Source organism: Uloborus diversus, chromosome 8 (assembly GCF_026930045.1).
Source record: "Uloborus diversus isolate 005 chromosome 8, Udiv.v.3.1, whole genome shotgun sequence".
NCBI classification, from domain to species: Eukaryota; Metazoa; Arthropoda; class Arachnida; order Araneae; family Uloboridae; genus Uloborus; species Uloborus diversus.
Window position 1 is genome coordinate 147,683,957 of NC_072738.1, and position 17,155 is coordinate 147,701,111.

General features: G+C 31.6%; 1 protein-coding gene across 1 annotated transcript in view; it reads right to left on the reverse strand.

The window, feature by feature from the left end:
- Window positions 1-17,155, reverse strand: part of LOC129227398 (equilibrative nucleoside transporter 1-like) — a 35,196-nt gene that overhangs the window by 14,888 nt on the left and 3,153 nt on the right. The window contains 9 exon segments of the mRNA XM_054861949.1: window positions 1,155-1,263; window positions 2,177-2,247; window positions 7,126-7,159; window positions 7,559-7,705; window positions 9,817-9,902; window positions 11,146-11,196; window positions 11,356-11,450; window positions 15,941-16,095; window positions 16,202-16,283. Coding sequence (XP_054717924.1) covers window positions 1,155-1,263; window positions 2,177-2,247; window positions 7,126-7,159; window positions 7,559-7,705; window positions 9,817-9,902; window positions 11,146-11,196; window positions 11,356-11,450; window positions 15,941-16,095; window positions 16,202-16,283 — 830 coding nt within the window.

Below are 17,155 nucleotides of genomic sequence, written 5' to 3' on the forward strand. Positions count from 1 at the left end.
CCCACATGGAAACTTTTGATAATAAAAGCTTGCACGATAATTTAATATTCCTGCACACCAAAGTATCATTTGCTAATTTTCTCATTAACACTGTAAATGTGTAACAAAACAGAATTAGCACAGTCGAACCTCGTTAATTCAAATCTGCTTAAAACATATTATTACATTTGAGATCCCTATCCTAGTGTTTGTCAGTGAATTTGTTCAGATAAAACAAACTACAATTAGACAAATTGTTTAAAAGGATATTAAGCAGCAAGTTACCACCCTTAGGCCATGATTAAGGCAGAACTACATGCAATATACCAACAGCCCAGTTATATAACCCAGAGACTGAAGACTTGTCCTCACTATGGACTCATCAACCTGGAATAAATAATAACCAAGCGAAGGGGGGGATGTCATCTCATTGAAGTTGAGTATGCCAACAAACTGGTGGCTAAAGTAACTTTAGCACACCAGCAAGACTCCGCAGAAATGGCCCGGTTCAACTAATCAATTGAAAACAAAGTTTGGATTTAAGCAGTATGTTACTGCTCTTTAGCCACTGCAATCAGTTTGTTGGCACTCTAATCTTCAACATGGGTGCCCACCTGGAGGGTCGTGGAGCAGACTGCGGTATCGAAATTCTTAGACTGGGTTGCTTTGAGTGGTATTTTTCTCATTTGGAGGGGGGGGGTCTTGCTTTTGGGGAGCTTTGCAATATACAGGGGGATGCGCCCTTGCTGTTAGGGGGGGTACCCCCGGCTTGAATGAGATGACATCTAATAAGACATCTAACAAACAATTTGCTTTTAGGTGTTTTGAAAAAAGCTAATTTTTCTAATTAAAAGTTTTCTGTGTATTTTTTTAAACAAAAAATAACACAAATTCCTAACATCTTTAAGTAATTTTAAAAAAATTATGTTTTTGCAGAAAATATAGCTATTCAATTTCATTTATTAAAAATCTTTTTTTTTTTCCTTTTTTCTGCTACAGGAAAGAAAAAAACTAGGTTTTTTTTTTTTTTTTTTTTTTTTTTCAGTTTCGAAATTTCTAGAAAGTTTACATCTCAAGGTTAATAGTAAAATTAAACATGCTGAAAAAGTAAAAACATTGTTAGACAAATTTTTGGTCATGAATCACTAAGTAAAAGGAGTAAAAGTAACAATTACCATTCCATATTGTTCCTTGAGAATTAGAAACTACTAAAACAGCCAAAGATGGAAAGATACCAATAGTGATCCAAAAATCAAGAACTATAGATAATGCATACGGCCATATCTAAAAATAAATTTTTAAATTAAAAAGGAAAAAAATCTAAATTGCAAAACAGAAGAGCATCAAACTATTTTCAGCTGTCAGAATAAAGTTGATTATAAGAGCAAATTGAAAAGAGTGGCTCAAGACTAGCTTGTTTAAAAAATCTACCTTTTTTTAAAAAAAATTGAGTAAATTCAAAATTTTTTCACAAGAAAAATTAGAAATGCAAACATATATGGACTTTTATCACAATAATCATCACTAGAAACATGAAAGTGGCTTGTAAGACCCCTCTTGTAGTTTGTTGTTCAATAAATTGATTGATAACTAACTGAACAAACTGAAACTTTCTGACATTTCATATGACACTATTTGAGTTTTTATTCAGTCACTTAGACACTAGCCTCACAGTAGAATAAATATTGAAGCTTATACCTAGAAAAGGGGATGAGCGACAGTCGCTCTTAAGGTATTTTGCAATAAAAACAGTAAAATTATTTTCTCCTGTTCATTGTAGCATGAAAAGATGTTCTTATAGTTCTACTTTTACCCAGGGCCATCAATTAATGGGGGTGGGGGGCACTCTACTGCCATCCCCTCCCACTGGCTTTGAAAATTTATGTTTTTGTGAGTATGTTACATGTACTGAAACAAAGACAAAAGGCGATATATTATCAAACGATAGGCTTAAAAAGCTTGACACATTGCATAATGTTTCAAATAATTTACCAACATGACACAAAAATTCAAATTCTTTGAATATAAATAATCTTTCTTTGAAGCAGTTCAAAAATTCCCCAAAAATGCCACAGATGGATGGAAGATTTTTGAAAAAAAAAGTTGAAAAATTCGTAGTTTTTCTTATTTGGAACAATTTAATGTTTTCAAGAACAATTTTATGTTTAAAAATACAGCACTGAAAGTCTTTTCTCACCTGTTGTATCACCATTAATACTGAGATTCGAGTTTTTTCTTCAGATTCAGATACCTCCTTCAAAATAGTATCTAGAAAGAAAGCTTTGAGTAAGACATTTAGCAAAACAACTATAACTACTACAGTTGTACTTATATAAGTGCACTATTGGCAGTTAACAATAAGACATTGATCAAGACCTACGGTGTTCCAAATAATATATTTTTACAGGGCCCTAACTTTTTTTTTTTTTTAATGGCAATTTTTTATTAATTTATATTAAATATAAATAAAATATTTTATACATGCTTAATATACATTAAAATACTTTCACCTTATTTATTAGCTAACTAGCGGTACCTGCTTGGCTTTGCCCATAGTAGAAAATTAAAAGGTCATTTTGTACGCCTGCATATTTACAGTTAACTTCTGCTATACGTTGTTTTATTATTTTTTCCAAGATCATCTTATATTTTTAGCAGATTTGAAAACTTGACATGTAGCTTAAAAGAAACCAACAAAAGCCTTAGAAATATTTTGAAAGATGAAGGAACTTTTTCTTCCTTGCCTTAAATGCAAAATAAGACATTTTTCAAAATTAATCACTATGGAAAGAACGTCGTAATAGCAATATTTTAATAATTCACTATAAATAATTCCATAAAAATAAAGAAAATAAAAGTAGATGTCTTTTTTTTAACAATTAGAATATTTCAATTTAAATCCTTTTTAATAAAAGAAAAGGATTGATCGCTAAAATGAAAAAAGTTTTTTTTTTTTTTTTAAAGTAACAAAACAATCAAAAAGAATAAAAGAGGTAATCATGATAGCATACAAATTTAATTTTCACTACAAAAATAATGTTCATTTATCTTTAATTTTTGGTCTTATTCTCAAGCTTAATCATGTAGAATCATTTGACTTGATGAAGATAAGCATTGGACACCACTATGCTACAAACTAATTTTGTTCCAAATTTTATGAAAATCAGCCAAACTGTTTAGGCGCTATGCGCATCACAGAGATCCATCCAGATATCCAGACAAACTTTGAGCTTTATTATTAGTAAAGAGTAATGGAGGCAGAACATTTTTTATTAGCAAGATACTACATTGTTACACTGATACATCAACATTAAAAGCTGTCCTCCCACCCCTTTTGTTTTTTGTACAAAGTTCATAAGAAGGGGACCAAAACTTATAATATTTGAATTGTACTGTGACATTGTTTGGCACTAAAAAAAGAAAAAAAAAAGATTTTTTATTCCATATTTTAGCTGAAATTTTCACTCAAGTTTCCTATTTTTAAGGCAAAAAAAAAAATCCTTCTACACTTTTAATTTTCCTACCAATTGAAAGGTCTTTTTGTTTTCTCCACATATTGGGGGCTCTCTGACCTCTGGGCCTTGGAGCCATTCCTAATTAAGGCAAGGATAGCAATTCCAGTTTTCAGCCATTTATATACTTTTTAAGTTACAATGATAAGATAATTAAGTCAAATATTTTCAGCTACAAGTCATTTAAGAGCTGAATCAATTTTTTTGGGGGGATTGTAGTCAAGTCTAGATTCTACCATTATGAAGCAATGCAGGTTAAAAAATATAATTGAATCATTAAAACATGAAGTTTTTTCCAAACAATATCTTCAACATTCAGTTAAATCAGGGGGTCCAGGTTTCAACCTGGGGGTAATTATCCCTAAAGGGGTAAAATGGGATTTTCTCAGAGGTAAAAATAAGTATAAGGACAGAATCATTGATTAGTCACAAAACAAGATTATTAAAAATCCATGTGTACTAAATCTGTAGTCATTAGTGATAAAAAAAAAGCCTATAAACTCGGAGCAGGGGCGGATCTAGAGAGGGGGGGCATGGGGGCCATGGCCCCTCCCAAAACTTTATGATTTTAATAGTGGTAGGAATTTTTTTAAGAAAAAAAGAAAAAAAATACATTCTGAAAAGATAACAAAACATCTTTTGCTTTAAAAGAATTTTAGGTCTTAATTTGGAGAGAAATTATATCTCTCTCCTCGAAACAGAACTATTATTTCCAAAATTTTGTTCTATTGTTTACATCATTTCTAGATTCCGATGTTAGACACTTGGACGATCTCTAAATGCTGCTGTCTTCAGAGTGCAGCTATTGCTCAAGAGACCAAAGAGAGCCAAATTTAAGTTTTTATGACTCTAATTTTGAAACTTTTCTGGAGGAGAGCCCCCTTCTCCCATGCTCCTCCAAAACTGCCACAAAAGGTAACCAAAAGTCGTAGCTTGGTCTTCAATTTGGAAAAAATTTTCAACTGAGACTAGCTTACCCAGATCGTATACCTTAACTTGCCTAAAAGCGGCCTTTTTTAGGGTTTATTTCAAGTGATTTCCGATAAGACAATCTCCCCTTCCCCCTTTCGGTTAACATCGTGATGATAGCTTTAGAATCGGTTTTTGGAGGAAGAGCTCCCAAACCTTCCATCCCTTTTGCTAATATGTCCAAAAATAGCTTAAAATTAGATTTTTGGAGCCTCAATGGTAAAATATTTCCAGGATGGGAAGATTCCAAGCACCCTCCCTCTCCCTTTAGTGTCAGCAAATGTTGCCTAAAGGTGCATTTTTATACTCGACAGCAAAAGAGCTAGAAAAGTAGCCACCTTCTTTCCTAATTTTTCAATATATAACGGCAGAATATTTTGAATTCTAAGCTTCATTTTTAAAAAGTATTTTGGGATCAGCACCCGAACAATGACCTTTTTTCTTACATCAACGAAAACAGCTTAAAATATGTTTTCAGGACCCTACTTGTTAAAAATTACTCAGAAATTTCAATTTTGAAGCATTTCCAAGTGAAATTCCTACATTTTTTTTCTCACTCAACGCTTAAAATTGGGTTTTTAAAACTTTATTCTAATAAAATTTCATGGGGAGTTTGCCCAAAAATTTCAGATAGCCCTTCCCAAAATGATCAGCTAGATCCGCCACTGACGTGGAGCTTGACTCATGTTGCACATTGGCCAAAACAACAATTATTTAAAAAATTAGAAAGTTGCCCATCAAGGTATGACGGGTGAAAACTGCTTCTACATTTGAACAAAGCCATTGCCTGTTGATATTTCGATAGTTGAAATTGTAACCCTAACTACAGTGGATTAACCCTTGAACTAAATTCATTGTTGAAAATTTTTTCGTTTCTTCATTCTCCTGAAATGAGTCTTACCAGTAAAACTGTTAAGTTACCAGATCGAGTTCAGCCTTGTCACAATGAAGCCTTTCCCTGCATGTTAAACATTACCAAAACATATTATCAAATTATAATGCCATGGAGCGAGCTTCATTGTTAAGTCACGTGGGTTATTCGATCATCGGCTATTATTTATATAAGGTTTGTGATAATTAAACAATGTCAACTGTCTCATTGACTACTTCTTGATTTTAAAACAAATTTTATACTTTTTGCTTGAATTATGAAAATTAATTCAAATACTTTTTTGATTTTTGGTAGTTAAAAAAAAAAAAAATGTAATAGATAATTTGTTTTTCAACTGAACTTTCTCTCCTTTCTTTTCTTCTTTTTTTGCGGGGAAGGAAGAAATTGCTAATACATTACCCACTTTTTGGGTAATAGACTTTAAAAGGTTGGGAACCGCTGAGTTAAATGAATGAAATTTCATACATTAAAGTAAACACACCAGCAGTGGCCAGTACTTCAGTAGTGGCCACTTCAAGGTTCATATTTGAAAAAAAAAGATTCCAGGTCTCCCAATGGATTCAAAAGACATTATGACAAGAATAAAATTTCAAGTATAGTTTCAAAAATAGTTTGCAGTATAGTTTCAAAAAAGTTCAAGTATAGTTCAAGTTTTTTGTGATTTGCAGTTCAATTTTGATAAACATAATTTATTTATTCATTTATTCTTGTTAATCTTTTAGTGTATTTATCTGTTGCACAAAATAATTATACTATTGTAACATGCAATTTCAACACGTTTCTATCATTTATTCTTTTTTGTTTTGTTTTTTTTAATTACGACGTACATCCCCACAACCAAGTGGAATTTGCAAATTTGACCTCTTATGTTGTCAGCGTTCAGAAAAAAGTCATAAGTGAAAAAAAAAAAAAAGTTGATGAATCACTGCAATGAATTAGAATTTAGTTAGATATTTCATGATGTAAAAAAAAAACTAAAATGAATAAACTTACTGTAAGAATATGGGGCTTAAAATGATTTTTACTATTTTTCATAGCAATTTAAAAGTTTGGGACAGCAGTTCGCAGAAGATAGCGCTCACTCAGGACGGCAGCTGTTACACGCGGATTGTGCGCACAGGCCGGGGCAATTTCTTGCGAGCACATGTTTATATTTTCTTTCACGAAATCCAATAAATCACAGACACTTGACAGACCCCATTCTGACGTCAGACAGAGAAATACTAATGCAGGAGAGCAATCATTTGAACGGAACATGGATAAGTAACACTATCTAATAGTAAAATCTCCTTCCAAATCCGAAATGCAAAATAGCGTTGTTAGACAGGCTGTGTACTGCTTATTGTAATGCACGGATGCGTTTTTCGTCTCTGAAGAACCACCCAGCGCTGACACAAAGACACGTTGTTCGTCCCGAACGGGTTAATTGACAATGTCTCAAAACTGAAGTCTAACTTTTGCATCAACACTCATGAATTTTTTACATGCTTTCAAATGCACTGTAATATAATGCTGAAGACGGTTTCATAGTGATTTCAATATGTAATTTCCAGCGCTGAAGACAATTATCTGCAAAAAGCTCAAAATGAACTTGAACATTTAGAGAAAATCAGTCATGCACTTCAAATGAATAATAGTGCTGTAAAACAGCTGGTACAATAAACAAGAGCAGCAGAACAATAAATATAGAAAGTCCCATTAAACCTTGCTAATAACATCAGATTTTTAAGTGGTATTTTAATTACTTTAAAATTTTTAATGAATTTCACTTACCTTTTAAACTATGAACATGATATTGAAAAAATTCCTGTAAAGAAAGGTATAAAACTGATTTAAAAATTGCAATTAGCTTTAATGACTTACATACAAATAACTAATATTAGATTTATATAATTTAAATATTTTCATTCAATGTTTATTAGACTTTTTGAATTTACAGTTGACATTTTGAACTGCATGCTATCCAAACACTGGAAAAGTCTAAGGAAACTAGAAAACATATGCACTACAGCCAAAAGTATTACAAGTTTGTTTTTTTTTTTTTAGAACAAGACATTTTTTTTTCACTTTAACTAACATTTGAATGAAGAGAAAACACAAAAAAGCAAGACACTGAACCAAATTTCAACTTTTTTTATTACTGTTCAAAAAATTATACAGCTTTTAATGAAATTCACAAATACAGATAATATAATTTAATACTTACAGATTTCTGAATGGCAATATAAGACAATAAAGCCAGGAGAAGAACAATATCAGCAAATGAAAAGAACATGAATGCACTTTTAGTTGAATCACATTTTCCAAGAAGAGATAAAATCTGAGCTACAGCAGCCAAAATTCCAGCAAAAGCCTAAAAAATATCCACACATTATTTATTTAAAAAAATCCTGACACTCAGGATTACTTTGAGTCATGTGAGAAATGAATTGAAAAATAAATCATTCAAAAAAAGGTATCGTAGTAGCGGAAACTTAAATCAGAAGTACAATAAAAATTTGTAATGATGTCACCTTTAGGACTGTCAAAAAAGTGTAGTCATAGCCAAAGCAACGCCATAACCGGAATAGTTTAAAAACTCGTGATTAACCCCTTAACAATCGAATAATTTTCCAGAAAACGTCTATTTTTTAATTAAGAAAATTACATAAAAATAAGTGTACAAAAAACATGTGAATTCAATTTTTAATTTTTGACATTTTTTAGACTGAAATTTTAAATTTTTTAAAAAATTTATGAAAAGCCAACAAGCAAACCCAAGCAAGCAGCAAAAATTTAAGAAATACGTCTTTTAAATATTAAAACAGGATTTTATTAACCTTTTGTGTAATATAAGTAAAGATTAGTAAATTTTTCTTGTGTGATAAATTACAAAGCATGAGACAATCTGGACAGAAAAACCGAATTTCCTTCCTGCATCTCTGCAATTACATTCAAAATGAACTGGTACTGCCATCTAGTGTATAAAGAGAGAATTAAAATTTATTCCGGGCAAAATAAATGAATTGGCTTTAATAGTTTCGAAGCGTTAATATTGCACACCCTAGCACGGCAATATCACAGGAGCGAGAGGGAAGAGGTTAAACATTAGTTCATAATAAAATTACAAATTTAATAAATTACTTAATAGCTTGATGTTTTTAATTAACTAATATAGTTTTGAATTACTGGAGGGTAAAACTGAAATTGTAAAAAAAAGAAAATTCACTTTTTTCTTTTATTCTAAAGTACTTTTCAGTCTTAACTCTTGAATAACATTTTCAACACTCCTACTTCCTATTAAGTTGATTATTAAGTGAATAAAAAAAGGATTTCCTGAAATTATCAGCCATAAAGAAACCAATAAGGACTCTTAAAATTTGGCCCCAATTTAATTAGATTTTGGAAGCTAAGCCCCACCCCAAAGTAGAAAAACGCTTCGAAATTTCTTTCTCCACTTGCAGGGATCACCAACAGCTTAAGGTAGCTATGGTCTTTCTCTGCTGCTTCTGTAATCAAGTATTAAAATCCACCTGCTTTGCGTCCCTTTCGATTGTCCCTCTTCTCAAAGACTGAAATCTGTAGCTTCCAGAACTTATCGACTCCTCTTCCCCCTCCCCATTCTTGATTTAATTTTTTGCAAAAAATTATTTCAGAAGACATTTTAATACTTATTTTCTAAAGTTTCAATTTGTTTACTTCATTTTTGGCTGCAGGAAATAAATGGAAATTCGAAATGCTTTATTTTTTAAGAGAAAGAAAGAGCGGTGTAGACAGTTTTATATTTTGAGAAATTTCTTTATTTCAGACAACCGTTTATTACTTAGTTATTTGTTTTTTAAAGTATACTTCTTTATTTTTATTTTTTTTTGGCAGCAGGGGTGTTTTATTTTTGCCCTATGCTTTTTATTTTTATTTATTTTATTTACTCATTCATTTTATTTTAGTTATTTATTTATTTGAAAAGGATTAAATAACTTTTTTGCTGAATATATATATATTAGTGGAATTGTTTAAAAGGTGCTACTACTTTATTTGTTCATTTCTTTATTTTTTTACCTATCTATTTGATCAGAAGAGAGAAGCATAGATCTGTTTTTAGGAATCAGCTTAAAATGTAAAAAAGGTGTTTGGGGTAATTTTCAGTCTTGGCTAATTCAGAGAATATTGATCCGATGCTAGTCAATGTAGATAAACGGCATAGTAGGCTCATTTAGTTCTGGACGAAACTTCTTATTACACTTTTACACTAAGTTTTAAAATTCATATTTTCCTTTTTCTTTATTTTATTGAAGTAAACAGTTAGTAAACAGCAAAACTTCCGCTTATTTTCCCTCTAATCAATCGAATAACAGCACGCACATGTGCTAAAAACAATGGCACTGGGGAGTGAATCTTTTTCTTAGAAGGTAAGAGGCTAATGAGACCTTCTTCTTTTTTTTTTTTTTTTGAAGCAGGTAGATAATATAATGAAATAAAACCTACTTGTCCAAGAACAAGAATGTGCATATATTTAGCAGGCAAAAGAGATGCAATCCCAGATATCCCAGCTTGAAAAATGGCACTTGTAGCTGAAAAAAGAAAAACATTACTACATAAATAAGTACAGAATTTCTTTAGGTAAATTTCAAGACAAATACAAGTTTATGAGACACACATTTTCATTAAATTTTGTCACTTAGTAAAAAATGTATTGCTGCATTAGCAGATGACATTGTTATAGTCTGCCGGATCCATGGGATTCCTTTCTTTCCTTGGAAAATACACTTTTCAATCAACCAAAGTAAAACCAAATACATGACAAATACCAGATGACATTGTTATAGTCCACTGGATCCTTGGGATTCCTTTCTTTCTTTGGAAAATACTTTTCAATCAACCAAAGTAAAACCAAATACATGACAAATATCAGTTCTAGTGACCCCTATTTTGAAATATACGAGTATAAATGCAAAGCAGTTAATAGCTTCACCTACTTTTTGGGCTTTGAACATTGAACTGTGTACTAATCTAGAGAAGAACAAATTCAGAAATTTATAAACTTTACCAGAAACTAGATATCATAAAATTAATTTCTGTTCAAAGATGGAAATGGGCAGAACACGTGACAAGAATGAAGAATGATCGATACACCAAAAGGGCCTTTGATGCCAAACCATTGACAAGGGAGGTCATAGGAGGTCAGTGTGACCTTCCAAAAACCCTTACTTAGCAAATTTTGCCTGATGATTCAACAAATTTGGAGAGAGAATTGCAAAATTATTATCATTTTTTCAAAAAACTAATAGATGTAGGAATGCATGAATGATCATATTTCATCATTTGGTAAAACTTGGGAGTTTCATTTGGAGGATTGAGAATTTTTCCCGTCTCAAAAATGAAAGTTTTGGGCACCCCTGACCATCGGCAACTCAATAAAAGGGAAGACCAAGGATCTGGCGATTCAACTGTCTTGAAACACACACAAATGTTCATAAAATTAAAAATGGGGGGGGGGGGGGATTTGCAGAATGAAAAATAAATGTGCGACACTGAAGAGAAATGACAACAACAGTACAAAAGCCATATAGGTTTTTTTTTTTTTTTTAAATAGATATATAAAGGTAATTTTTATTTTAATATAAAATTTTATCACTTAAGACAAATTATAACAAAGTTTCAAGACTTAGTAAAATGAGAAAAAATTACTAGTATAAATGTTTTTTTACTATATGTTATTTTTGCCCCAAACATTGATTTTTGCCACAAAACGCAAAAAAAACAATGATAACTCAGAATCTATGATATAAATTCATCTTAAAAATTCATACTTACTTCCAACAAGAATTATTATGATGATTGTGATAGTGAAGAACCACATTTGCCCTAAAAGAATACAGAATCCTATTTAAATAATTATACACAATGAATTTAATACGACAAGTGAAGAACTGGAACATAAAATTTAAAAATGCAACTGATGTTTTAAGGACTAAAATGTTAAAAAAATAGTATAATCAATTTCAGAAAATAAAAAATACTCACAACCGTCAGTATTTATTTCCACAAATGATGTGATGATCATAAATAAAATCAACATAGCTACTAATGAAGCGACAACACGAAACATTTTAGAAAACCTAAACAAGAAAAGAAGACAAGTAATTAATTATATAAAAATATTAGTTTGTTATCAAACTTTCCCCTGGGTATTTATTAATTTAACATGACATATATTCAACTAAATGCTAAACATATTTTGTATGTACGACTATAACTTTATAACGGTTAAATTGTTCCTTTTAGTATGGTTGCACAAGTTCTTCGATAGAATCTGGCAATTTGACCCGAGTCTTTTCATTTAGCGAGAAACAATTATCTTGAAACTTTTTATTATCGCATAGACTTTGAAAAAACTTCATCTGAAGCAGTTTTTTCTAGGCTTTAACTTGGTATTAAATTTGAAAGGATACATAAATTTGTTTGTGTAGAAAAGAGCAACAACTCCAAATTTAAATTAAGAACATGATGGAACTTCTTTAAAGTTTAAATATCTCTATAGGAATTCCCAGGCATCAAATCAAAGGACCTAAATGCCAAAGGGGAAGATTGGCAGAGTAAACCCTGAGTGTGTGAAGGAAACATACACACAAACAAACACACATGATTTTTTATATCTGTCAAGAGCAGTAAAAAAGTCAAATGTCAAAATCTTTCACTTTCGAGAAATTTTATCTACTCACACTATAAATATCAGTTGTAATGTACATTTCTATTAATATGTACTTAAAAAACAGTCAGTTATTTTACTTTATTTATTTTCTTAACCCAAGGACTATTTTTTCAGCCCAAAGAGCATTGAAGAGTAAAGTATGATTATGATATCTTTATGAAAGGTGATCAGTAAAAATGACCCATGTCATGGAAAACATTAAAAGAAATGATTTTACTTTAATTAAAATATTACTGATGCTTGAAGATAGAAATTTTTTTTATATACCCTCCAAATAATAAATATTATCCAAACAATAATAATAAAAATTTTGATTCACTGTATACTGTTCAATATTCAATCGGTCCTCCTTTTTTTTTTTCTTTTTTTTCCGACTTGGAACAAAAGTAAACACAGGTTTGTCAATATTGCTACAGCATTGATAAAAATTCACTTGACATTAAAGCTTAGCAGACACTAAAATTTTTCAAAACATGGGCTCTAAACTTTTCAGGGTCTGTGCCAGTAGTGTAACTTCAAATTTTCGCCCCCCCCCCCCCACAAATCTGATTTTGGGTCCCCTACTAAAAATCGTATAATGTATAAATGTAGTAAAAATTTTCGATTTTGCTGGCCCCACAATTTTTTTTTCAAGCACACACACACAAACACATAACTATATATGAATATAGAGAGGAGGGGGGGGGCAGATTGAGCTTTTATTTTAGAAAGAGATTAATAGCTACAGAAATCTGGAGAATTCTTCACAATAGGGAGCAGGGCCTAGTTACCAAAAAGGCATGGGAAGCTTGAGCTTCCCCTCAAAATTAACAGGGGGCCCAAAATTGACTTAAAATTTTCAGTTTCTGCTTTTTAATGTATCTTTAAAAGTATCCAAACATTAAAACTCTAAAATAAAAATTTTAATAAAAAGTGAAGACACAGTTCATAAAATATGGTAGCATGCTATTTTCATCTGTGGAATTTGCCCCAACATTCTGCAATATACTTTATTACACTTGATAAATTTTATGAAGTGATAAATCTGAAATAACAACTATCCACCCTTATTGCTAGGAACAGGAACAAAAATATTTGATGTACAAAAGTTCAATATGGCTGAGGGAAGGGAGGATTTTAATCGGAAGTCTGCTTGGCCGTTTTTGGAAATAATAAATATAGCACTAATGAGTTTTGTTTCAATGTGCATAGAATTTTTAAAAAATACACTAAAAACAAAAGGTGGGGGGGCCCTGAAATGAGACTTAGCTTCCCCTAACTTCAGAAGTTAATCAGGCCCTGATAGGGAGAAAAAGAATGAGCAAATATGAACTTAACTGTAAATATAATATTTGTTTAGAAATAGGGGTTCGCAGGGAGTTTCTAAAATTCTTCTAAAATTTAATTAGAAACGGAATTTCGCACTATTTTTGGAAGAAGGAAAGTTTAAGGAATTTTGTCATATTTTTTTAGAAATTTAAGTTTTAAAAACACGATTGCAAGCCATTTTTTGTAAACATAATGGAAAGGGGCCAGTAACTCTCTTTTACAAGAGAGGTATTTTTTGGTATTGGAAGTTCGAAAAACACAATTTTATAAGGCCTTCCATGATGTTAAAACAACGGAGTCCCGTGGTTATCCCAGGAAATTTTTTTAATTTGAACTTCTAAAAATGCAATAGGACGTCTTTGATGATGTAAGGTGAAAGGACCTTATATGTGGAGTGACCTCATAAGCAAGTGACCTTATATCAAGGTCTGACTGAATTTCTTTATTTTGAATATATTCTTATTAGAACACACAAAATCTAAGAACTAAGCATAACTAAATTTGAAGTAATCTAGGGTCCAGGTGAGGTTGGCATGTTGTATACCAGTCACTTTCACAACATCAAAAAGAGGACCACAGTTCCCTCTTGTCAAGCTATTGAGCATTAGGTTGTAGCTTGTGAAAAAGTGCACGGGGGTCACTTTTAATGTCTATCCATGCTCGAAATTATGCTCAATGCTTGCTATGGCTGCAACTTCAGATTTACATCAACATGTGGTAAAACCGCACTAGAAACTTCAAAAACAGCCATAATTTTGAAAATATTTATAATCTCAAAACATATAAACTCTACATATATTGCCCTCAAAATTGAGTAAATTACAGTTACTTTTACTCTTTCGGTTTATTTTTGGAATACAATTACTCCTCCTTTGAAAATTTCTAATGCCCTCTAGGGGGCACACAACCAGGTTTAGAACCCCTGTTTCACTTCACTGAAAGATACTACAAAAGTTCAGTACTATGAGACCGAGGGCTCGTATCCCGGAGAAATGATGAAAAAAAAATTAATGCATTAATTTCGACTTGTAATTAATACAATAATTTATTTCATTGTATTTTAATATGTTTACAAAAAACCCCGGCCCTGTACATTTTTGAAGCATATATCCGTGATGTTTTTTGTTGTGCTTTTATGTTGTTTTTATATATATTGTGTTCTGAAGTGCTTTGATCATGTTTTTTTATCTGATTTTTTCCTGTTGGCGCTAAAAAAGCATCGCTAAGAATGATGTATGATATATGTCGTCATACATCGTTTTCTTGGCGACGCTTTCTTGGCGCCAACAGGAAAAAGTCGCCAAGGGTGGGGTATATCACATCAGTTCCGCCATTTTTCTCAGTCGATTTCAGATTTATTTATTTATTTATTTTTAATAAATCAAACATGTATGACTGTAGACACATTGGACTGACATACAAATTATTCAAAAATTAAAACTCCTATAATGTATAAATTTATCCTAACCTGTGTTTCTTATCCATGTTTTTTGGTCCGCTTACATAAAAGTTTGGCGTACCAGATTTTCAGTAAGTTCACACTATTGAAGCAGCCTCATTGAATTTTCTTGGAAAAGTCCAACTTTCACTGTAATTTATATGACTCTATACTATATACTAAGAAAGTAAACAAAACAAACTTTTTCTCTCTTTTCTTTTTCAAAAGTATAAACTTCTTTATTATGTACTTGACAATATTTTAAAATAAATTAGGTTTCTGCTTGTGTCATAAAAATAAATTCAAAGTGTAAGCAGTTAAAATCAATACATCTACATTCACTAATTAAAAATGTTCAAAAATCTTTCAGAGCCATTCTTCAAAAACCCCAAGATTTTGTATTATGTAGAGAGTTATATATTGCCATCACAATGACGCACTCATGATTTTTAAAAGTGAGAACTTGAAATCATAAAAATTTTGTCTCCTAATTTTTTAGGAGTGAATGAAACATTTTCTCGATATTGTATTACAAACATGGAATAAGAATGTACATAATAAAAAAACAACATTAAAAAAAAGCACTGAAGATGCATTTCAATTTTTGACTTAAATTTAAACTTAAACCAGCAATGCGGCGGGGGGGGGGGGGGGGGGTTAGTTTACAACATCGCACAATTCAGCACTTTCAATAAATGATAATATGCAGAAATGCAAAATATTGCGGAGCCAGTGGTGTTCCCATAGGGAGTACTCCATATATGCTGTATACTCTCAAGCATTTTTTTAGACACATAGCGTATATCCTCACGCTTCCAAAATTTCCATATTATGACATTATGAAAATGAATGTATACAGATATTGTGCGTAATGGATTAATGGGGGAATAGTGTAAAAAAAAAATGATGGGAACATCACTGTGTGGAGCTAAAGTTTTCACATGAGTTTGTTAATTAAATAACTAAAAATATGGATTCATAAATTAGCTTTAACATTTTGAGATCATTTTGGTGGACACAATGACTGATTTTTATGACATTTTAAATAACTTTCAAGTGAAAAAAAAAAAAAATTGTAATAACTGCACAATATTCCCACTCTGAAAGTTTCATCATTAAAGCAAAAATGAATTTTAATAGTTTAAGCTTACCTATTACTAAATAATGTACACAAGACAAGGAATGTGACGTAAGGCACATTATTGGAAACTGTTATATAACTTGTAAATGCAGCTTGAAGGGAAGTTTTGTTGCGATTATCAATACAATGGTCACTCACAGTATCACGAAATTTATATAACCAATACTAGAAAAGATAAAAAGAATTGATGAATTTTTATTATTTTACAAGCAAAGGATGAAAAAATTCAATAAAGCAATACCGAAAAAGAATATATCAGATGGGATCTTACATCATTTGCTGTAATGAAAAAATTCCAAGGCAATAAAGTAGCAATTCCAAAAAGGCCAAATATCACATACACTATGTTATACCTGAAAGATAAAATTACTTAAAAGGTTCAGAAAAATAAATATGAAACATTTAACATTATGAATAAAATAAATTATTGTGTGTCTAATAAATAATTCTATCTGGTGTACAAATAAGTTTTAAAGGAATTTTTTTTCCAGTTTGATGCTTTATTGCGAAAAATTGATTTCATGTTTATTTTTGGAAGTATTGTCCATCATTGGCCACTTTCTTTTTCCATCTTTCTAGCAATTTTCGAAATGCTATCTAGAAAAATGTCCGAGTCGATCCAATTTTGGACTTTTTCAAAAGAGCGGAAATGCTGATCTTCAAGAGTATGCGTCATCAATGAAAACAAATAGCAGTCTGAAGGGGCAATGTCTGGGCTATATGGCGAGTAGGGTAGGACTTCTCATTTCAAAGTATGTTTTGACCGGCTGCGCAACATGTGGTCAAGCTTTATCATGTTGCAAAATTACTTTGTTCTGCCTCTTTTTATATAGTGGCAGTTTTTCCCTAGTGTTTGGCTCAAACGCATCACTTGAGTTTGGTAAAGTTGTTTTGCACTAGTCTTTGTCCAAAATACCCTCCAATTCGGCATCCTCAAACTTTTGTGATCGTCCATTGCACTCTTTGTCATTGGTATTAAAATCACCACTCCTAAAATGTCTTTACTAAAACTCACATTCAGGGCCGTGCACAAAAGGGGAGGAAGGGGCACCTATTGGCCCGGGCCCGAGCCTGAAGGTAGCTCAATGCTTTTAAAATGGGGTCAAAATATAGGGGTAAAAGTCATTTGTGACGGGCCCCACAATTTCTGTTCACGCCTATGCTTACATGTGGAAATCGATGAAACATGTTACCTGTAAGCTTCTTGCAGCATTCAATGGCTTTC